A 24,640-nucleotide genomic window follows, 5' to 3' on the forward strand; every position below is an offset into this window, starting at 1 on the left:
TATTTGTCTTTCTCTGACTGACTTATTTCACTTAGCATAATGTTCTCTAATTCCATCCATATTGTTGCAAATGGTACTATTTCCTTCTTCTTTATAGCAGAGTAATACTCCATTGTGTAAATGTGCCAAAGTTTCTTAATCCACTCATCTACCGATGGGCATTTCGGTTGTTTCCAAGTCTTAGCTATTGTGAATAAGCGCCGCAATGAACATAGGGGTGCATATATTTTTTCGAATTAATGTCTTGTTTTTTTGTGGATAAATACCTAAGAGTGGAATTGCTGGGTCGTAAGGTAGTTCCATTTCCAGTTTTTTGAGATACCTCTATACTGACTTCCATAGTGGCTGCATCAGTCTGCAGTCCCACCAACAGTGCACCAGGGTCAGATTGACCTTTTCATAGAGGACTCATTTTTTAGTATAAATTCCTAGAAATGGAATTGTTGAATTAAAGGATTAACCTCTAATTTCTACTACTATCCAAGTGGATGAGAGTGCCAATTTCTTTGAATGTCAGCACAGAAATATTTCCTTTAAAAAAAAAGGTGCCAATTTGGTAGAAGACTAAAATATTTGTTGTTTTACTTTTATGTTTGATTATTAGTAAGAAGCTGAACATTTTATTGTTTATCAGATATTTATATTTTACTGATGAATTAATAACAACCCTTTCATTTCTCTTTTGTATCAGACAATAACCTTTTATTATTAATTTGAAGTCAATACAAGAATATTTACCATTAAACAGTCTTCTTTCTTCCCAACTACTACCCCCACCAAAAAAAATATATATATATATATATATATTAAGTTATGGATATATAACTAAGTTTTCATTGCAATATCCCTGGCTCTGCAAATTTTCAAGTTCTCTGTCTTGCTTAGTCTAGGGTCTAGCTAATGCAATGCGATTTGGTCAATTACGAATCCTATTCCCCTTGTCCTCACAAAGAAAAAGGAATAACAGGAAACTGAGGTTTAGAGCAATTGTACATGTGATCCCACAGACTGTGAGTCCAACTTTCACTAGAGGTCATCAAACTTAGCCATTCCTCCCTGTCTCTGCAAAAACACTCAGGAGAATTCAATGAGAAGCAATTTCTCCTTTTCATGAGGCAAATTAGAGTTACTGCAAAACATCATTAACTTGTGCCACAAGCAAAACATATGACATTTATCACAAAAGCCAAACATACAGAAAAGACTACCAACAGCCACCAGTCATTCACTAACCACAACTGGAGAACTACTATCATGAGGAATTTTATTAAAGATGATTTAGACAATGAGAAAGTCAAATACCACATGATCTCACAGTTATGTGGAATCTAAACTACAAAATAAATGAACAAAACAGAAATAGACCCATAGATACAGGGAACAAACTGATGGTTACTAGATGGGAGGGAGCTGGGGGTAGGGTGAGAAAGGTGTAGGGATTAAGAAGTACAAATTGGTAGTTACAAAAGTGTCTTAGGGATGAAAAGTACAGTATGGGGAATACAGTCAATAATATTGTAAAAACTATGTATAGTGTCAAATGGAGGTATTAGATTTACTGAAGAGATCACTTCATAAATTATATAAATGTCTAACCACTATACTGTACATCTGACACTAATATAAAATAATATTGAATGTCAACTACAATTAAAAAAAGTCATGGGGATATACAGTATAGCATAAGGAACATTAATAATATTATAATAACTATGTACAGTGTCAGATGTGTAATAGAGTTATTGGGGTTATTAATTTGTGAGGTATATAAATGTCTGATCACTATGTTGATATGTTCACCTGAAACTAATAAAAAACAAATTAATTTGAAAAAGGAAAAAAAATTACACATAAAAAAAGAAGAAGAATGATTCCATCAACATAAAGTCCCTGACGTATGACTTGTCTCTCTGTTTACTGGTAATCAGTCTGTGATAAAAATGCTTTCGGTATGTGCCACTAGAACTATTTTTTTCAGAATGCAAATAATCATCTCTAAGATTACCGTTGTTATGTTTTACCACATTCAGTAAATCAGGTTTAAATCAGGGGTGGTAGTCAACTCTATATCACATACATAAACTTGGGTTGTTGAACTAGATAGATAGTGTGAATGGTATTATTTATAGGGTTTTTAAGGCTTTCAAGCATGTCTTGGAAACCCTGGAAATTGTATCAGGTTCTATTTTCACAAAAAGTTATTAGCTCTGATGCAACAAAACTATTTTTGGCTGGTAAAAAGAAAATAGCTTTAAGTACTAATAAAATATAGCTTCACGGTAACCATCGGCTTCTGCTCCATCTGTGTTTTGAAGATAAGAAATCATCAAAAATGTCATTAACATCTGGTTACTTTATTGGAGGAAAGGGAAGGTCCCCTGAAGGCAATACCAACAACAGATAACAAATACAGAAAAAATAGACAATGATTTCAGATCATTCTGTTTTCAAAAACACTGGCCTCAAAAACAAAGCAAAGCAAAACAAAACAAAAAAAATGGGTTCAAAATGAACATTTCTGAGACATTAAAACAAATCTGAAGTCCTACGTAAAACACTACAATGTACTTGAGTTTGTATCTGTTTGAAGTTTTAATTGTTATGTAAGTTTGGATTTGTAAATGCATGATCTCTAAAAGAAGGCAATGTACAGTTCGTAAAAGCTGTGTGCTGCAAAGGAATTGTCAGACAGGAAGAGATGGCCCTCTTCCAGTTTGAGGCTAATGAATCCCTCTACCTGTGTTTCTAGATTCTTCTCAGAAACCTTACTTCATTCATTATTCCCTTCTCTCACACATCTTTCATTTCTCATATCCCTCACAGTATGAAAGCCCTCATCTCTTATAGCTAACAAACTCCGTTTTGTGCACCTCCCTCTGGCCATCAATCAACACATCTGGCTCCTCTTCACAGCCAAGCTCCATGCTTCTTGTCTCCCTTTCCTCACCATTCATTCACTCATTCATTCACTCAGTCATTCATTTTTGTCTTCAAAGCAGATAACTGCCAGTCCTTTTTGTGTATGTTCTCATTCATTTGGTGATTTGTATACCTTCTCCTTCAGCCCTCTGCCATCTGGCTTCCTCCAACATCACGTCACTGAAACATCTCTTGTGCTGGTCACCAAAGATGTTCGTTTTTCTAGGGCAAGTTTTACTACTACAGGTGACTTCATTATAATTGAATTCCTCTAGTTAAATGCAGGTAAACTGGATTCTAGTACAATCATCAGATTACCTTTTCTAGCTCATCCTAAGAAGACATATCTCTTGAATGCTTACCTTAAAATTAATTTGCATCATTGAAAGAAGGTGAACCAGTGAATCGCACATGTCTGTAGTGATGAGAGAATTCATCTCTGGTATATTGAGGCACTGTAATGTTTTATATTTTTCTGGAGACATGCCCACTTTTGAACCTAAAACATCAGCAATGGCTACAGGCAAAGGAAAAAGTTTAAAATAGTAAAATTACAGCTTATGAAAAAAATAATAAAATTACAACTTAATCACATTTTAAAATAAGAATTTACTAAATGAGAAGAAATTCAAAACATTCACAATTTATCATAGTATCTTTAAGAGGCTGAATAATTTTGTTGGTTAACTGCATGGAATAAATTGTGAGAAAACCAAAGAATTTATTTCTAAAAACCTAGTATTTACAAACTGCAAAAGACGTATAGAAAGGGGTAGAAGATGGGAAGAAACAAAATTTGGAGTTAAAACCCTGACTTCATCGAGGGCTGGCCGAGTGGCTCAGTTGGTTAAGAGCTCACTCAAGAGTATGAGCTCTGAACAACAGCGGTTCGATGCCTGGCCAGAGTTGAGCTGCTGCTGAGCTGCCAACAGGTGGCAGGATGGCTCAGCTAATAACAAACAAACAAACAAACAAACAAAAACTCCCTGACTTCGTCACTTCATATCTTAGTGTTTGACATTATGTGACCATAGTTGAGAAGACATAGAAAGTACTGTGCAGAATAGCACAATACAATCTAGATAAACTACAGTTACATATCCAGAAATCATTTAGGAACAAAAATGAAAACTATTCTCTAAGATAAATGATGGTTATCATCAAATAATGCAGTTACACAACTACACACTAGTCATCTTTCAAAGTTTACTGAAATACTAATGAGGCATGGGTATTTGCTCTATAAACATTTTATAGATATAAAGGCTACCATAAACACACTTATCAAATGTTTCCATTAAGTTTAGCCTTTCAGAGTTTAAATGCATCAGGCTCGATCAAATTTTCCTTCAACTTCAAAGGTAATACTGAACCATTTCAGGAAATAAATATCAAGCACAAGAATAGAGACTGAAAGGGCTTTATGCAAAAAGAAGCTGATCTTTATAATATATTAATGTAAATTAGATACAGCTAACACCCACCTAGGAAGACTTTCTCTTTTCCAATAGAATAAGTGCCACAGACAACAAGAGTCCGTGGGTTTAGAGTTACAGCCTCAAAGGCAGTGTTGATGGCAAACTGGATAACCTCTTGCTGAGACGGAAAGGAGTACTCTGGGCTGCAGTATCTATGATATGGAAATATGGTACTTAGTAAAAGAGCAACGAGAAAGCCATTGCATGAAATCGGATGCTATTTTAGCAAATTTACATTTGACAACAGTATAATATATTAACACCACTGCAAGTTTTTTCACTGCCTGTGGTTAAAATATTTGTTACCAAGTAATGATAATTTATGATGGAGCTATGCATTTTCAGTATACTTTTTTCATTGTGTTTTATCATCTTCGAATAACAAAATTGCCTTTTTTTTCTTCAAGAATATTTCTAGCCAGCCTGCTATTTAAAGATCTGAATTATAAAGCTCAAGATCTCATTTTTAAAACGCCTATCACTATCAAAGAAAATACTGCTGTTAAGGATTATCTTTGGACTAAAGAATTCTAATGTAGTAAAAAAATAATTATTAAAATAATGAAATGAAATATGAATTTAATGAAGTAGTTTCAAATCAAACACTTAATACTTAATGGTTGTTCTTAGGAGATACAGAAATATATAGAGCATTATAGGAATATAACAAATCCATTGAGCCTACCTTCAAAACAATAACATCCAACAAAAAACTAACCCTAAGACTACTATCTATATATATATTGAGATAAAAACTAAGTGCTTTTTCACTAAGAAAGTCAAAGCACAAACACCAAATAAACATTTTTCCCAATTTTCACAATTGTTTCTGCTGGACAGCAATCAGAATAGAGAAAAAACAAAAACAAAAACATAAAAACAAAACTTAGTTCTTTCTCCAATAAAAACCCACAAAGAAATTCAGGATTACACGTAGACTAGTACTAAGTAACAAGGAAAGGTTTTTCTTTTTCTTTTCTTAATTTTTTTAGTATTTAACATATACATAAAGGAATGGAAAAATTAGTGTTAGAAAATTGGATGTGGAAAGACCATCTTTTACCAAAATATGCCATACAAACTCACTTCTCCTTAAAACAGGTTGAAATAGGTAACATAATTAATTTCTAACAAATTGCTGAGGTATTTTAATATATAATAAAAAGATAATGGCTTATGCCATTATGTTTGTAGCACTGAGGAATCCAAAGTTGTCACTTATGAATTATCTTTTTGAAAAAAGAACAAATTCTGAATACTCAGAAACAGAACTGTATTTTGACCTCACTTTTCACAATTATACTTAATAGTTACAGATACTCTGAAAGGATAATCTAAAAGGGTGTTTTCCTAAAATTTGCCCCCAATTTTTCTTCCATGTTTCAGTAATAGGATTCTCACATAAACCATAGTTTCTAAAGGAAACTTCAAAAACATTGAGCTGTAGTCCGTTAAGACATGTAATCCCAAATTGGTCCTTCAGCAAATGTGTTTTTTTCAAACAGCATCCCTTTGATAAATAGACTTAAAATGATCATTGACAAAAAAGGCATCATTTTGATTACCTAAGCGAATGTTCAAATGATTCATAATATACAGTGCATACTCTCTGTGGGGAAAGGACACAGGCCAACAAAGCCTGTCTTACGTGGTATCGAGGTAAAGTGTGTGGATTCTCTGGCCAGCAAGAAGAGAACGTTCCATGCTGGGATCTGCTCGGAAGTCTCCGGTGTGTAACACGACATTACCATCACGAAGATAAAAAAGGATCATGACGGCACCTGGACAGCTGCGCAAAAACATTTCCAAAGAAATAGTCTTAACATAGGCAAAGCAACTAAGGGAAGACTGCTTATTTCAATATCAAGTTAACACGCTGTATTAGATGATTGCAATGACAAAGCATTGTACTAAAGAGAAAATGTAGCACTTGCATCAGGGAAATTTACATCATTAAAAAAAAAAAATTGGTGTGCCGGAAAGGATTACTTTAGCAGGCCTAGGGTGCTCAAAAGCCACATATTCCCAAGAAAGGTCTGTCTTTAGGACTAGCCCTTGGGTGATGAGTTCTGAGCCCCTGAAATACTCTGCTGAGAAAAGTGCATTTTGTATGCCTGAGGCACTGCACTGGGCCCTGTGTTACACGTGTGATCAGTTTAGGCTAACAATGTGATGTGTGGTGAATGCCTGGTTTTGCTCTAGGGGACTGGAGTCTGAGTAGCTGAATGTTGCATACCGACATGACTGACCCTCAATAAAAACCCAGGACCACGAGGCTCCCATGCACTCCCCTGGTTGGCAACACTTCACACGTGCTGTTCCCATACACATTGTCGCTGGGAGAATAAAGCACACCTGTGCTACTCCCCTAGACGAGGACACCTGGAAACTTGCTCCTGGTTTCTCCTGGGGTCACCCCATTGGCCTTTTCCCTTTGCTGATTTTAATCTGTATTTCTTCCCTGGGACAAGCTGTAACCAGAAGTTTAACAGCTTTGCTGGGTCCTGTGAGTCCTTCTCATGAATCACTCAGCCTGAAGGTGGTCTCGGGGATCCCTGACACAAAGGGGTGTGAAAATTACTGCCAAAACGCAAGGAACTTTCATTTTGAATTCTAAAACACAGGCAATAATTACATGTGTAATTAAAACCTTCCCCTTACCTCGCTGCCCCAAAACTTCAGACCCCAATGATTTTAACAGGGAATGCTGTCAAACACTTCAGGGCAAAAATAATACTAAATACTACACAACCATCTTCTAGAATAGAGAGGAGGGGGGAATATGTAATGAAGCCAGCATTACCCTGATATCAAAACCAGGCAAAAGCATTATGAAAAAACTACAGACCAATATCCATCATGAAAACAGACATAAAATTCTTTCACAAAATATTAGCATATCAAATCCAGCAACATATTTTTTAAAAGAGGTAATACATGAAGACCAAGTGGTTTATCCCAACAATGGAGGCTGCCTTAACATTCAAAAAGCCATGTTATTGTAATTTACCACCTTAACATTATAAAGGAGAAAAATTAGATGATCATCTTCTCAATAGATTCCAAATAAGCATGTGACCAAATTCAACACCCACTCATGATTATGATCTCTCAGCAGACTGGGAATAGGGGGGAACTTTCTCAATCCATTAAAAGGCATCTGTGAAAAACCTACTGCTAACATCGTGCTTAATGGAGAAAGACTGAAAGCTTTTCCCCCCATAAGCTCACGAACATGGCAGCTTGTCTCCTCTTACCACTCCTAGTCAACATTATACTGAGGGTCTGAGCCAGCACAATAAACAAAAGAAAAAAGCACTCTACATGGAAAGTATGAAATAAAACAGTGAAGGAAGTAAAATTGTGTTTATTCACAGATGACATGATCACATAGGTAGAAAATTTTCAAGAATCTACCAAAAACCTACCACAACTATTGAGTAAGTTTATCCAGATCTCTGGATACAAAGTCAATAAACAAAATTCGGTTGTTCATCAAGAGGTGAATGGATAAATAAATTGTACTGTGTCCATACAAAAGACCCTACTCAGTAATAAAAAGGAACAAACTGATACACACAATTACATCAACAAATCACAAAACCATGATGAGTGACAGAAACCGGACGTAAAGTAGATCCTGTATGATTTCATTTATTAATAGATGAATCCCTAGGAAAGACAAATCTAATCCATAGTGATAGGAAACAGATCAATGGTCTCCTGGGCCAGAGGTGGGGGTTGGGGGTTGTCTGGAAAAAGCACAAGGCACAGTTTGGTGCGGGGAAAATTTTCTATGTTTCTATTGTGGTAGGAATTACACAGGTATGCACTTTTGTCAAAATTCAGCAAACACCTAAAAATGGGTCTATTTTATTTATGTAAATTATACCTCAATAAAGGTGACTAAAAAAAAAATCAGAATCTGAGTTGTAATTGGTGATTTAAAAAGAAACAGCAGTAAAGTAAGGAAAAATGTAAAGGAAGAGCACAGGCCTGGATGTTATGAGACCTAGATTTAGTCTTAATTTTAATTCTATAAGCATTTATGATCTCTAAGATACAGGAGGCTAACACTCTGTGAAAAGTAGAAAGAAGCATAGCTGATAGTTGCATTTTGGCAACGTGAATTCTGATAGCACTTTATATTTTTTAAAAATAAGGGAAAAAGGGAAACCATTTCCAAGAAAAAAAACAAAAAAACAGGAGAAACTTCCAAGTCTTTAGTATCAAAAGCCTGAAGGATTTCTTAAAGGGAAAAAGAAAACCCTCTAGAATCTGAATGGAATACAGCTGTTCATTGATATAAGTGACAGCATAGAAAATGACAAAAGGTTCTCTCTTAAAGAATGGCAGCAACATGCTAAAATGTTTTTTAAAAAATAAGTTGGAGGGCCAGCCGAGTGGCTCAGTTGGTTAAGAGCTCACTCAAGAGTGTGAGCTCTGAGCAACAGGGTTGCCGGTTCGATTCCCGGCCCGAGCTGAGCTGCCACTGAGCTGCCAACAGGTGGCAGGATGGCTCAGCTGAAAAAATAAAAATAAAATAAGCAGGAGTCTCATATGTCAAGTATTTAACCTGGATAAAAAAGTGGACTAGACAACATTTAAAGGATCACTCTACATTTAATATCTGATTTATGTTTTACTAGTTTTAAGAAATATCAAGCATATTTGTTCCAATAAAAGAGTTCTTATTTAACCATGCCAATGGCTTTTTCTTTTGACTATTTTTTTAAAAGGCTATTATTAAGGTAACTTGAATACTTACTGATTGGCATCGAGCAAAACAACTTTGACACCATTCACCACACATTCAGTGTCTACTGGCAATGGATGGATATACTGTTCTTGCACATGAAGTTTCCTCTTCAACAAATTGCCAGTTATCTGCAAAACAGGATGTGCTTACTGCTGATCCAGTACAACACTACATAAGTATTTTATTTCATACCTGGTTTAGAACCCAAGCATCTTAATAATCTTCCTGTTCTCCCAATTATATTCAATGTAAACTCTCTAGAATGCCAGGAAGAACTTCTCAAAATGACTGTGTCACGACTCTGCTTTGTCACTGACTCTCCCTCACCTGTGAAAAGTCCATCCTTAGCATGACACATAAATGTTTCATGATCTGGCCCCTGCCCATTTCTGTAGGTTTATCTCCTGCTATTTACTATCTCATGTTTAGCCATTCTGAAATACATGAAGTAACTGGAATGGGTCTATTCCTCATGTGTCTGTGCTCTTCAAACTCACTCTAGTCTCTACCTGGAAGGCCCTCTCCTCTTTCCTCTGCCTGGTTCTGGAATCAGACAGACCTGTGTTCAAATTCTGACTCTGCCATTACTCGCTCTGTGACTTGGGACATGTCACGTAACCTCTCCAAGCCTCAGTTGTTTCATTAATAAAAAAAATTTAAAAAAAGGAGAATTCAAAAATGCTGTGACGATTAAATCAAATTCTAGCCAAAGCCCCTAGTAGTGGGCATTCAAATGCTCACCTTTTAATAATTAGTTCAAGCTGTTTCTTTCATCATGAATCTTTTTCTAACGTTAGCCTGGGACAGAGGAAAGCACTCCTTTCTCCCTACTTCTATGCACTCTGTTTACTTAACTATTACAATACTGATCCCTTCCTGGTATTATTTGTGAACGGGTCCCCCGAAAACTGTAAGCTCCTTGAAGTTATTTTGCCTTAAATATTTTTTAGGCACTCAATAAATGTTTATTACATGAAACAGGTTTTTTAGTACATCGTGAAGTAGTTTATCTATGATTGTTTCTATATAATAAAGCATAAACAAAACTATTTTAACTGTTGACAATAACTCATTCAATTTTAGAATCTCAATGTGGAATCTATTTTCTCGGGTCTCGTCTAGAATTATAAGTAGCTCTTACAATTTTAATTATTCTTTTTTACTTCAAATTGCTTACAAATGTGCTGCATTCTATAAATTCAGAATTTAGGATACTAAAACTTACCTCACTACAATAAACTGGAAATGTGAAGTTTTTAGACAACCCAGCATAATGATCAGAATGAAAATGTGTGAGGAAATAGGCCGTACAACCTTCAACCGATCCATACTGAAAGGCATCGACTGTAAAGCCAGTTCCTGCCATGAAAATACCAACACAGCTGCTTGAGCAATAGCCAACAAAGGAAGAAAACATCCCATTTGATTATAAATTGCCAAACCCTCTAACAACTTTACATCTCACTTTTAACTTTATAACTTAATTTAAAACTTACACCACATTAATTCAGCAAAAGGTGATACTAGAGATGAAAATGAGTCTTATAAATTTCCACTAAATATCCCAGTATGGGCTTTTTAAATGAATAACTATATATAAATATATATATAAATATATATATATATAAATATATATATATATATATATATATATATATATATATATATATATATATATATATATATATATAAAATCAAAGTACTAAGCTAAAAAGCAATCACTTATTTGTTTTATTTTGAATATTGTTTCTTTGAATATTTTCAAGGTACTTACTGGGAACCTAAATTTCTTTACTTCTGCAAAACAGCAAAAATGTTAACTTTCTTCTAAAATAATTCACAACAGGGTGATAGTGATATGCTTCTAAGGGGGCAAAGATGATTGAAGGCCCCTGTGATATTTTCATGGTTTGTGGCCCTCCAAAGGGCCACAGTACGATAACAGATAAACAGTATATCAGTAGTATTTGAATTTCATTGCAGGGTAAAGGGAAGAGGGAGGGAAACCAGAAAAAAAAAGGCTAAAAAAGTCTCCCTACAGGAGCGTTAATTAAAAAAGAAAAAGGTTGAAGTGTTCTAAAATGTGTTCATGAAAGAACTACCCAAGTGTTCTGACTGTGATATGCAAGTGAATAAGCAAACCTTCACAATTCTATTGAGACTTAGTAACACATGGCATACTAGTTTTAGGCTCATTTAAAATACAGAAAATCAATCAAAATAATTATTAAAACTAGTGCTGTGATGTACTTAAATGCTATTCACTGTATAAATATTTTGAACAAATTATAGCTCTAGAACATCAATAAAGCATTTCAAAACATCTTTCTGAAACCAAGTGTATTTTGGTAGCTTTATTTTCTTTTCAGAAGAAGAGTTTTTGGTTTCTTTCATAATAAAATTAATTTCACTACTTTTTTAAATAACATCTATAAATGCATGAAAAATTATAGGAATATGAAAACGCTGAGAAACTAATTTATGATATGGTTTTAAAATGTTTGGCATTTATGATGACCTGGACAACCTGTAATGTTTTCCTTCTTTGATGCTATTTAGTACTTTGCATTTCTTAAGTGCTTAGAGAGACCTTTTAATAGTTACTTACATAAAGCCTTTTCTCCTTCTATATTAAGCTGATTTTTGCTAGTGTTTGTCCAATCTGTAATTCCTACCTAACTAGTACAATATCTTGTATATAGAATATCTTTAATAAAACTCTACTACAAGGGGCAAAAAAAAAATTAAATACACAATCTACATTACAAGTCAATGAAGTATAAAAAACAAAGGAAACACAAAAAAATTGTCTCATACAAATACACCCAACGTGGGCAACAAACATGAAATTCAAAAAAGTTGTTTGTAGATATATTAAACATTGCTATTTCAGCTTACCAGGTATTTTCTTATAGAACGGACATGTCCTTTTTCTTACTTCTCCTGCATTAGACGACTCTGGGATTTTTGTGGTGCCTCTCTGCCATCGGCCACAAGCTGATTTTGTGAAGACTTTCTCTTTACTTACATTGACTGTTCCAGCTTCTGTCTTGTTAATAAGGTGATTTGACCTCTTCTGTGATCCTTCATGTAGTGAATCAGCCTTTTTAAGTCTCTTTCTTTGATGCTGTGACCTCTTGCTAGAAAGTTCCACAGACTGAGAATTCTCATTTACATTCTTTGCATCAAATTCTAAATCACTTAAAGATTTTTCTGCTTTCCTCTTGCACCGCTGAGACCTCTTTTCATTAGGACTTGCAACTGCACTTAAGTTCATCCCTTCTAATGCACTTTCTCCTATTAATTTCTCTTCTTTTATTTTGGGTGGTAGACCAAAATACACACCTATATCCATTTGCTTCATTACCTTGGTAGAAGGGTGTATTGCATTACACTTGGGAGCAGATGGTAATATTTTCAAAGACTTAGCAGCAGTAGGTGTACTAGAAAATTTCCCTGTATTTAAATTTGTAACTTTACTGTCTACCATATCATCTGACGCCTTTCTGCAGAAACATGCTGAGTTAGTATGGTTCTTAGCACTGAAGTTTTTACTTGAAAATTCTCTAATTTTACTTTGGGTTGGATGGAAAGGAAGACACCCACCTCCCTGGTTTTCAAAAGGTTTTGACATTGCACTCTTAAGTAACGGAAGAGAAATTTGATTGTGAACAGCTGATTCCTCAATTACTTGCTTCTGTTTGTTTGATTGAGATGAGTAAAATTCTGGCTCATCAGGTTTTCCTTTAGGAGCCCGATAACTAGAAGAAGCAAGTCCCCCGACTAACGCAGGAGGAAACAGCAAAAAATCATCATCAGTATATGCTGGATCATGACACAAAATAACATTCTCATTTTGGAAAAGAAGTTGAGATGAAACATTTAGAGTTTTGAATTTATACAATTCTTCATTGTATTTATCTTGAGTTAAGCAGCTATTCATTTTGGGGCAGCTCTCCTGGTGTGTCTGTAAGGGACCATGGCATTTTGTAAACAAAGTACAGCTGTTGTCATCTTCTAGGCTGCCATCTCGAGAGCTCTCTGTAAAAAATAGTTCCTGTTGTGAATCATCCAGCTTCTCATCTATATTGTAAGTTTCTTCATCACTTTGAAGTGGAGAATAGGAGATTTCACAGTCACTAGAGTCATTTTTTGGCAATGGTAAATTTACGTGTTCTGAGTTGTTTTGGCTGTCTAACTCTTCAGCAAGAGGCAAACCAACTACCAGTTTGTCATTATTAACACATCGAGCAAATTGTGGAGCCTGTTGGGACGTTTGTATATTTGTGGAAGAGGAAATCTTTTTATTGGTTTCAGCTGGAGACTGAGATTTTCTTAGACACTGTGTCACCAGCAAGTGATCAGTTGAAACATTTTTTAAATTCTCAGTTTGTTTCTGATTTGGAGACCATCCTTCCTCAAGGCTACAAGGAAAGCCTGAATTAGTCTCAGTGACACTACCAGCTAACCCATGTGTTAGACTGCTAACAGGACTATTACTAGCCCTGCTTTGAGCCAGCAGGTGGTGAGTATATCTCTTGTAATGAGAAGGAATTGTGGAGTTACACAGACGACCATCAGGACACTCTGGAAATTTTAATAAAAAAAAAGTATTATAGGATCAAAACACAGACTAAGCGCTTGACAGCATTAGCCCTATAAACTAACACATAAGTGGAAAATCATCAGCCCTACTTGAGGCCTTAGGACAATAGCTATCTTTACACAAATCAAAAGCTCAGCATAAAATAACAGCAGTACAGTATAGTTTTGCAAGGTGCTCATTATTTTTAAATCAAATTCTCTTAAATTTCTTTTCAAATAATCTTTTCTCAAAAAATTGTTTAAGACTGACACCTTTTTCCCCCTAAGCAACTCTCACACATATGAGCTTCAAAATCCATGTATGCTCACGTTACATATTTCTTAAATACGTGCTACAAACTGATACTATCAGTTTCACTAGTTCACTTTTGCTCAGACTGGTACATCTCTCACAGAACTAAAGTTCTATCCCAATGTTTATCTTATCAAGCAACAGATTTATGACAATTGTAGCACCAAATTAGATTCCACTACTTAACATTCACACTGTATACCATAATGATAACAATAACAATCTTAATTATAGTTGCCCATACCCTGGATAATGTAGATTCTGTTCTAAGATGTGAAATTTAATTTGATAAACTGGTTAATAATAAGGCTTTAATAATCTGAAAGCCATTCCCCATCATATCATTATGATGGAGAAATATTCTGGAAACCATTTTGGCATATCCCCTTGTATGTTCATTTCCAGGTTTATAAGGGGAAAAAAATGGTGTTACATTAAATTAGAAGGCTTCATTGCTTAAAACTTAACTTAAAACCACCTCCTAAAAGTATTTGTTATAGAACAGAGTTGAATTCAAAATGAATTCATCTGCGATTCTATTCAAAGGAGTTTAGTAAGGAAAAGAAAAATCTCTTTGAGGTAGCTTTATCTATAAGATATTTGACCCTGAGGCGGTCACCATATGGGACTTCAACTTCCACTTCTGATTTTCAAGCCAGTTAAAACCAAATTACTAGCATTTGATGAGGCTATCACTTGCTATACTTTTATAAGAAAGGCTAATGCCAAATTTTAAAAAGTTATTTTCGCATCTTCATAAAGAACTTTAAAATGATAACTAGAGGTTAATAATGAAATGTCTTCTGTGTCATATTTAACATGAAAGCCATATTATACTGACTATTATTTTTATTTTATTGAATTTTAATTCTTAAGAGAATTAAAAATCTATGTATGGGATAGAAAACTTTAAAATATACAAATCATCATAAACCATTCTCCATATACTTCAAGTTGGATTTTCTACATTTGAAACATGACATTCACGATATATTTTAAAAGACAAAAACACAGCATTACTTCAGTTACCAATTGGCACATTTTTATTATTAGAATCTTAATAACCTAAGACTCCTTCCCAGTTCCTCTTCTTGTACATTAGTATGATGAAACCAACATAACTATATTTAGAAGACTGGACTATGTTCATAATTCTCTAAAAGTCTGTTTCATAAAAGATAACAAAATGGGCAAGTTGTTTAACTTTTAAGAACCCACATCTATAAAATGTCAATACCACCTACCTTGTGCTGTTGTTGTGACAGTCAAGTAAGTAAATAGAGTGAAAGTATCTAGGATAGTATGTGCTCAATTAACCTTTATGAAAACTAATTGAGATGTTTAGGGACTTTCATGAAACAAAATGCATTTAAAGTGTTTTCAAGTTTGCAACATTCTTTACAATTATACCATCAACTGTTCTCTTTTTATCCTTCTTAAAGAGTAAATTCATTACCTTGTTTGCCTCTAGGGTCATTTATACCTAGTGTCTAGTCTCTCTTGGTTTATTGGTTGCCTTGTTTCACTGGACTGATATGTCTGGTCTAATGCAGGTCTATTTAAAGACCACTATCTTTCTTGTAATCTTACCTGTTTCAGAGACTGGTGGAGAATCCAAACACTCAAAAACATGCCAACGAGGTGTTTGACCTAGCAGCGAGGAAAAAGGCATCTGGCAGTTTGGACAGTATCCATCATAAACTGGACGTATCTTTGGAGACACTTGTTTGTTTTTGTGAGTCCTACTGTGCTTTCTTGGAGTCGTCTCCTTGCCTTGGGACTGCTGGGTACCATCTCCACAACTACTCTGACTAGATGCTACAGAAGTCTGACTATCTGTTGCTCCCAGGCACATTTCAGGGTCCTTCGCCTTCTCTTTAGCTTCCACAATTTTTTTATTTCTGTTTCGTTTTGACTGTTTTTTTCCATTTGTTGCTTTTTCAACAGATTTTGGAATATTCTCAGAGCAATTATGTGGATGTACTGGTTTTAGTTTTCTTTTGGATTTGTATTCCCAAATGTCTTCTTCCAAAAGAGTATCTTCTAACATGGCAAAAATGATTTCTATCATTCAAGAAGCACTAATTTTAAATAAACTGAGAGTCTATTTCTTGTTACAAAATTTTTAAATGGAATTATTTTGCTGAGAAAAAAACTAACAAAATTCCCACTAACTTCATGGGAATCTAAAACTCTGGTAATGAATATATTGGCAAACTACAAATCTTATACCTGAGAACACTTGCTGTTTCACTGCTGTTTCATTTATACCACAATAAAATGAAGAAAACGTACCCCAGGGGTAGCATCTCAGAAGTTTTCTATTGTGGCTACTATTTCATTCAGATACCTTGGCCTTTTCCAGGACTTGATTAAAAAAAAAAAGAATCAGTAATAGTCTGAAAATTAAGCACTAATGACAATCTTAGAACAAGCTTTGTAAAATTGTTTTAAAGCTCCTATTAGTTCTTTTTCAACGGGACAATTGTCCAAATAATTCACAAGTCCATGCACAGCCCCTGGGCAACTGGCTAGGCAGGTGTTCCAAACACCTAATGGCTACCTCATTTTGCTAATCAACACTAGTCACTCCATGATCAAAGTGTGTGATTCTCAATAAACGTTAACTGCCCTTCTCCGTGACTCATCGATAGTCAACAACTTCAGTTTCCTGGGTCAGTCCACCATCTTCCTCCAGCAGCAATGAACAAACACTGCACAACAAACAAAATTGAAACATGTGAAGTGGTGCTTGCACTGAGGCCACACTCCTAGCTCCAGACTACAGAGGTGGTCTGCCTGGAGGTGGCCAGCCCTTTCTCCACCAGCCTCAAAGCCAAGGTTCACCTGCCCGACGCCTCGCAAGGACTCTACCTTCTCTGGACGCAGGAGGCTGTGAGGGCAGAGTGGGGCCTTACCCGCTCCAGGGCAGAGGGAGCAAATGAGCTGCTAGCACAGCCCGCTCTACAAAAGCAATCACAGCCTTCCCTTCTGAAGGCAGAAGCCTAGCCCTCAGAGGTCCTCGCCGCCGCCCACCTGCCAGTAGCACCCCCAGGGAGCAGCTCCAGCTGCGTCCGCTCCCCTCAGCGACCCCCCCCACCCACGCTCGGCTAACCGTCTATTCTCGCCCGCACTTTCAGCACTGCAGCGCGACGAAATACTGCATTTGTGTATAAGCCAAAGCCACCGGCCAGTCCCCCCAACTTTAAAAAGCCTGTCCCTTAAGGATATCCCTACTCCTTTACCTTTCTTGACTTGGCGGGAACCGCTTCCCGCTGCCAGTGCTGTGTCGAATCGGCTGGTCCCTAAGAGCCAGCCTTTATAAAGACCGACAAGAAAAAAAAAATCGTGCCCTTTTAAGTCTTACGGATTTATTTTATTTTTTGTTCTAAAACCCACTAATTTTCAACGTGAAAGAGGGGGGGGACAGTTCTCTTAGAGCTTCTAGAACGCTAGCCCAGAAGGCTTTTCGTGTCGAATCTGGCGTTCTGGATGTCCAGGCTCAGCGGCGGCGGGAGGATTTAGGAGGGGCGGGGTGGTTGGGGGGGGCGGTAGTTTAATTCCGTGCCCGGCAAATGCGGCGATTGGTAGTACTTTTCGCACTAGAATGCATGCTTACGAAAGAAAAAAGTGTCGCTAGTGTGGAGCGGGGCTGGTGGAGAGGAAGGTGAAAGTGACGTTTTGAAACCAAAGGACAGTAAACGCTTCTTCTCTTCCCAAACGAGCTTGTCCCGCGGGCCCGGCGGCCGCCTCTCTACGGTCCCGAGAGAACATGGCGGCCCCCGGCCCGCGGAGCTGCAGCCTCTCGGGCCTGCTCCCGGCGCAGACCTCGCTGGAGTACGCCCTGCTCGACGCCGTCACCCAGGAGGAGAAGAAGAACCTGGTCTACCAGTATCTGCAGAAGGTGGACGGCTGGGAGCAGGACTTGTTGGTGCCCGAGTTTCCGGAAGGTGAGGGGCTGGCTTCGGGGTGGGGACCCCTCCCGGAACCTCCCCTTCCTCAGGGACTGCGCCCTCCCCTGAAGCGGGGGGCGAGGCGGGGTTGTGCCGCGGCGCCGGGGCTGGCGCTCTGCCCAACCTCAGCCGCGGCCCGCGGGCTCTGCGATTCCCAGGGGTCCCGACGCGGCGCAGGTGGTGGGATTCTGGAGGGCGGGGACCTGCATCTTCGTCCCTGTCTCCTGAGCCCCGCCCGGGCCTTAGGTTAACGAAGCAGACCTTCCATGGGTGTTTAGTGGCCCCGGGGGGCAATGGTTGACATGTCCATGCCACCCTGGCTGGTTGCCCAGCATCGTCGTCATCTGTCTTCATCATCCTCACTGGCATTGACTGATCACTGCTTCTGTGAAGGGGCATTGATCTTATTTAATCCTCCCTACAACCCCTTCAGGTACTCGTATTAGCCCTGTTTTACAGTTGAGGAAACTGAGGCTCCGGGAGGTGAAGTAATTGGCCCCCCGAGGCCAGCGTTGGATGATAGAGACCCCAGACTGGCCGGTTTCTTCATTGGGCCACACTTCTCCGTTCCAAGTCGTGAACGTTGTAGTTTTAAAACTAGGAATTCATGGTGGCCCATCATCTCCAAGGGTTGAGCCCTGGCCCTGAGTTTTTGGAGCGTGAGGGAACTGATATGCCCAGCAGTGCTATTTTGTGCAGCACATCTTGCTGTGATAAATGAAACCCTGCTTTACCTTCTTTGGTGGGGACTGTCATTGTTTTGCCTGGTGCTGTTGGCATGCCTCCTGGCATGACACTGAAACCACATGTATAGTTAATTGGTTGAATGTGGCCGGGTTCAGTATCTAACGGGAGGTGTATCGGAACCTTACCTCTCACAACAGTCTTGTATGTCTTTCCATGCCTTTTGCTTCCACCTTGAAAAGTGCTTATTTTTCCTGTTACTGATCCTATACTGGATTTGAAATTTGGGGGAATTTCTTACTAAAGAATTGGGTGCATGAGTGCTGATCTCATCAAAGAAACCTTAAAAGATTGTATACACATATGCATATTTTAAAAAAACTTGGTGAGAAGTTATTTATATATATAGTACACTGTTATAAAAGAGCATGCTATCAACTAGGATTTAGGCCGGTGTTTTTATTTTCTAGTCTTGTTTGTGTTTACAGCGAGTGTATTTTATTACCATGAGATTTGACCTCTGTGACTGGTAAATGTTACAAAATATTCAGGCTTTGTATTTGACGTAGGCAAATTTTCTGCTGCACCTAATTATTGAGGACAGAATACTACAGATGAGTTTTTTCTTGGTTTCTTTATCAGTAAACGGTAATCAAGAAGTCATAAACATAACTCTAGCTCAAAAATAGTATGCTTTGTTCATTTCTTAAACACATGTTTATGAGAACAAGCGTGGTATAATGGATGGAGTCAGAGAGACCTGAGATTAAATTCCAATGGTTCCATTTGTTAGCTGCATGATTTTGAGCAAGTTACTACTCCAAGCCTACTTTGCTCGCTTATAAAAAAGGACTGAGTATTTACCTTTCAGGTGTATTACGTGGATTGGAGGTAATATACCTAAAGTTCTTAGTTCATAGGAGAACTCTGTAAATTTTAGCAGCTTTTAAAATTATAGTCACTGTAATTATAATTATTATTTTAAAACTTCTTATTAAGCCTGATAAGCATTAGGTGATGCTTATGAATAACTGATATATAATGATACTTTCCCTACCCCCCATTTAAGTCACTGTTGACTATTTACAGAAAATAAATTTAGAAGAGAGATTCGTAAGTATTTTGCAATTAGGATGTAAAATATGCATTAATTTGAAGTTTTATATGATCACTTGACCTGGTATACAATTAACACTTTATTAAAATGGATAACTAAGAGCTCACTGTATCCTAAAACCTTACTAGGTTGGATTAATTGGCAGAAATACTAGTTTCATTTGCAGACTTTTTTTTTTTTAGAAGTTTGCTATAATTGAGTAACTCCAGTTACTGTTATTAGTCATTAGCTGTTATTATGCACTTGTTCCACCCAACTTCAGGCTTTCAGTTTCTATAAAATATTTCCAGAAACCTGTTTCAATGTATAATTAAATATAGTATGTCAATGTCAATTATAATTTTAAAACAGGTATAATTGTTTTAGTAGTTTCTTTTATTTACTTATAAGCACCAAACTCAGTATCATTCTTTTCTTGAATTGGTTGAAAAAAGATGCTGTACCTTTAATATTAGTTTAACAAAATCTTTCTTCATAGTGCGTAGTTAAAATTGTAAATCATGGTCAAGTTATTATAAATTCTGATTTGCAAAAGTACAGATTAATGAGATTTTCTTTGTAGGGAAGGAAAAACACTCTTCATCAATATTGATGTTGCTTCCATGAACTCTATAATAGTGTATTTTGCTTGACTTTGCATTTAAAATAATTCGTGTTTAAAGTTTCATTCATATCCAAAACATTTTTGCTCTTTGTCTTATGAAATTGGCTTATGCATTTTGTATGTTTATCCTTTTAACACTGTTCTCCTTTTTGTTATGTAGTTGTCTTGGTATTCTTAAGGTTGACCTTCTTTCTCAATAGCCCATTTGTACCTAATTGTACACTTAGACCCTCTTAATATTTGATATTTCCTCTTGTTTTTACCTAAATGTGTTGATCTTACCTCTTTCACACACCATTATATTATTTCTGAAAGAAATTTGGTAGCTATATTTGCAGACTACCTCGCGATAGCCTCTTTCCGATGTTGTTCCCCACACCTCCTACCTGCCCCCATCCTCTCCTTAGAAATAACAGTGGTTCGCATTCTAGTGGCAAGTTTTAGATAAATTGGCTTTTCCTTTAATCATGATAATTTCTTTTGTGTAAATTTCAGGATTAGAATGGCTGAACACTGAAAAGCCTCTTTCTGTCTACAACGACCTGTGTGGGAAAGTGGTCATCTTTGATTTCTTCACCTATTGCTGCATAAATTGTATTCACCTATTGCCTGATCTCCATGCCTTAGAACACACCTACTCTGATAAAGGTATCTGCCCTTTCATTGGTTTTTAACAGACTGTCCTGGCAAAGGCACTGCAAGAGTAGCTGACTCGTTTGCTTATAGGAAACCGAACATTTGATAAGGCTTCAGTAATTCTAAAAGTAATTTCTAACTTGTGAATTAAGGACTCCATATACCTTTTCATGAAGAGTTAAGCTTAGTGATACTGGTTTGCCTTTCAAAAACACTAGCATTTAGTATATGGTTTTTCTTTAAGAGTAAGAATATAATTTACTTTTTTCATGATCAAGTATTTTTAAAAGGTTGCTTTATGTATCTAGACTTACATAAATTTCTTCTATGAAATTGAAATACGTGCATAATTTTATAATCTCACTGTATTATTGTATTAGTCTCTATTTAATTTATTTCTGGTCTGATTTTTATTATTTCCGTCTTCTGACTTTGGGCTTTGTTTGCTGTTCTTTTTCTTGTTTCTTTAGATGTAAGTTTAGATTACTATCTCTTGTTTCTTGAGTTAGGTCTGTATTGCTATCAGCTCCCCTCTTAGTACTGCTTTTTCTGCATCCCAGGTTTTGATAGCTCATATTTTCATTTTCATTTGTATGTATTCTTTTATTTCTCCTTCTATTTTTGTTGTTGTTAACAGAATAGTTGTTCAGTAGCATGTTTAATCTTCACATATTTGTGGTTTTTCCAGATTCTTCTTATAGTTCACTTCCAATTTCATACTGTTGTGGTCAGAAAAGATACTTGATATGATTTTAATGTTCTTAAATTTATTGAGAATTGTTTTGTGTCCCAGTTTATGGTTTATCCTTGAGGAGCTCCATGTGAACCTGAGAAGAATGTGTATTTTGTTGCTTTGGGATGGAAAGTTGATACACACACACACACACAAATCCACATACACACACACACACATACAGATATCTCTACATATATACACATACATATACATATATACACACACATACATATAAATCCACATACATACACACACATACAGATATCTCTACATATATACACATACATATACAAATATACACACATACATATAAATCCACATACACACAGATATCTCTACATATATACACATACATATACATATATACACACATGTTATGTGTATACATATAATATGTATATAATTATATATATTATATAAATTACATAATAGGAACATTAAATAAAGACCTCATATTATGGAAACATCTTATATCGCTCTGTTAATGTGTAATGTAATTAGGTCTGAAAAATGTAAGAGGGTAATGTGACAATAAATACCAACAAAAAACAGTCCTAGTCACTGTGAATTTCAAAGGAGCTTACAAAGGTGGGAAAAAAGTTAATAAAATATCAACATCTCATATAAAAATAGAATGTATTTTTTAATGCTTTGTCTAAATAAAGGACACAAAACGTTTTAACCCTGAAATAGCCACATGATTTTGGCCATATGTGCTTTTATGTAGTTATCAAGATTGTCATGAGATTTAAATGTTAAATTTTTTATTTATGTGTTTAAATGCAGTTGAAGACACTAATTTACTTCTGCCTTTTTTTTTCTTTTTTTTTTTTAAACCGCTAGAGTTTTTATTTATTAATAACCCAACATCTAATGTGTGGATGGTGATATTCAAACTTTAATATTTTATAATACTTAACGTACAATTGTTTTTCACTTAGATGGTCTTCTGATTGTTGGTGTTCACTCGGCTAAATTTCCAAATGAAAAAGTCCTGGATAACATTAAAAGTGCTGTTCTTCGCTACAACATCACCCACCCTGTGGTTAATGATGCGGATGCCAGCCTCTGGCAAGAACTAGAAGTTTCCTGCTGGCCAACTCTGGTCATACTTGGACCCCGTGGAAACATGTTGTTTTCTTTGATTGGAGAGGGCCACAAAGATAAATTGTTTTTGTATATTTCAATAGCTTTAAAGTATTACAAAGATAGAGGACAGATCAGAGATAATAAAATTGGAATAAAACTCTATAAAGACTCTTTGCCACCTTCACCATTGCTGTTTCCTGGCAAAGTAACAGTAGACCATATTTCTAAGAGATTGGTAATAGCAGACACTGGACATCACAGAATTTTGGTCGTCTGGAAGAATGGACAAATTCAGTACAGCATTGGAGGTAAAGTTTGTTTCTAATTATGATATGTGATGTGTTTTATAATCAAGTTCAAGGAAATGTATTAAAATTGAAATATGTAAATAAGAACTAATTATATAAGGGCATTGTACATTGACCTTTAACTTCATCATGAAATGATATTAATATACGGTGTTTCAATTAATCTTTTCTAACTCCCTCAAAAAACAAAAATACCCACAAAGCCCCATTCAAATCAAAAGGAGGAAATCTTTTAAGTTATAATTTTTAAGCATATTTGTGTCGTTTTTTTCAAAAATCTGCCACAATTATTGTATCTTAGGAAAGTATTACAGTAAGTCCTCACTTGACATCATCATAGGTTCTGTGACTTCAAGTGAAATGACGTATATAACAAAACAAAATTTTACTGTGGGCTAGCTAGTTCACATAAAGTTCCGGTGGCATGTCATGAACGTATAACAAAACACCACTGAATGAAATAGTTATTTGAGAACCTATTCTATATACATTTTGGATTTGGGGCATTTTAAATGGAAGTATTGTATTTCACTTTCTATCAAGTTATAGCCATATCTTTTTAAAGACCAGAACAATACCCTAGGAACTTGAGACTTAGATTATAAAATAAATAACCTAGGATTTGTACATAATTTTACTTTTCTTTCCTTCCATAAGAACTTAAGCATACTTCGGGATCGTTTCCTTTTGGGTATAGCAAAATATAAGTATCATTCAAAAATAGATCACTTTGTTCCATATATCCCTGGTCTTAGATCTTAAAAGGGCTCTTATTTCCATCTACCTAATTAATAAAATCTTATTTTTAAATAATTAGTGTATCAGTCAGAGAGAAAAATAATTCATCTCTTTGCAATCCTGCTGTAGTAATGCATGCAGCGTTAGTACATAAAGTAGAGATACCTCCATTCATAATGCAAATAAACTAATCATATTCCTAAGCCCTGGTGCTATTCTTAGTGTGCCAAGATATTATTATTCCCTTAGCTCTTGAATTTTTTGTTTCTTGTTTGCTGTTTTTGTTAGTGGTTTTTTTGTTTTTTAAAGATTTTATTGGGGAATTGGGGGAGGGGAACAGCACTGGGGAATCGGGGAAAGGGGAACAGATAAGTTCCTGTTGTTTTGTTCTTGAGTCTAGTTGTGGAGGACGTTGCTTCACTGGCCCAAGTTGGCACCATCATTGCACTCTTCCCAGGTGAGACAGATCAGTCGCCGGCCTCTGGACGGCCGCTCACGCTGGCTGCTGGCTACACACAGTAGCTTATGGCAGCCGACTGCAGCAGGGAGCTGCAGCCTACACCGTCGCCTGCGACCCATGGCAGCCCAGCCCCAGGTTGAGCTGTTGTTCACCATCTTAGCTGCAGAGGGCAGTGTCACTGGCCCTCATATGTGGGATCCAAACCGGGGCCCTCTGGCATCCCAAGCCAGTTCTTAACCAACCCGCCACTCGGCCGGCCCCT

At 36.4% G+C, this 24,640-nt stretch overlaps 2 protein-coding genes across 8 annotated transcripts in view; one reads left to right on the top strand and one right to left on the bottom strand.

The window, feature by feature from the left end:
- DCLRE1A (DNA cross-link repair 1A) overlaps window positions 1-17,402 on the bottom strand; it is a 32,003-nt gene extending 14,601 nt beyond the window's left edge. Inside the window, exons 1-8 of one of the 7 annotated variants that reach the window (XM_019646678.1) lie at window positions 17,299-17,402; window positions 15,644-16,767; window positions 12,055-13,743; window positions 10,382-10,515; window positions 9,166-9,284; window positions 6,046-6,186; window positions 4,404-4,549; window positions 3,282-3,436 (exon numbers count right to left, since the gene is read on the bottom strand). In XM_019646678.1, coding sequence (XP_019502223.1) covers window positions 3,282-3,436; window positions 4,404-4,549; window positions 6,046-6,186; window positions 9,166-9,284; window positions 10,382-10,515; window positions 12,055-13,743; window positions 15,644-16,124 — 2,865 coding nt within the window. In that variant the 5' untranslated portion in view covers window positions 16,125-16,767; window positions 17,299-17,402. Of the gene's footprint in view, window positions 1-3,281; window positions 3,437-4,403; window positions 4,550-6,045; window positions 6,187-9,165; window positions 9,285-10,381; window positions 10,516-12,054; window positions 13,744-15,643; window positions 17,135-17,168; window positions 17,253-17,298 lie in introns of those variants that run through there. The other 6 variants (XM_019646680.1, XM_019646679.1, XM_019646677.1 and 3 more) reach the window with 6 other exon arrangements.
- Window positions 17,403-17,591: 189 nt separating this feature from the next.
- NHLRC2 (NHL repeat containing 2) overlaps window positions 17,592-24,640 on the top strand; it is a 35,431-nt gene continuing 28,382 nt past the window's right edge. The window contains exons 1-3 of the mRNA XM_019646662.1: window positions 17,592-18,003; window positions 20,907-21,059; window positions 22,725-23,180. Coding sequence (XP_019502207.1) covers window positions 17,826-18,003; window positions 20,907-21,059; window positions 22,725-23,180 — 787 coding nt within the window. The 5' untranslated portion in view covers window positions 17,592-17,825. The remainder of the gene's footprint in view (window positions 18,004-20,906; window positions 21,060-22,724; window positions 23,181-24,640) is intronic.

The sequence above is a fragment of the Hipposideros armiger genome, unplaced genomic scaffold, assembly GCF_001890085.2.
Source record: "Hipposideros armiger isolate ML-2016 unplaced genomic scaffold, ASM189008v1 scaffold_105, whole genome shotgun sequence".
In the NCBI taxonomy this organism is placed as follows: Eukaryota; Metazoa; Chordata; class Mammalia; order Chiroptera; family Hipposideridae; genus Hipposideros; species Hipposideros armiger.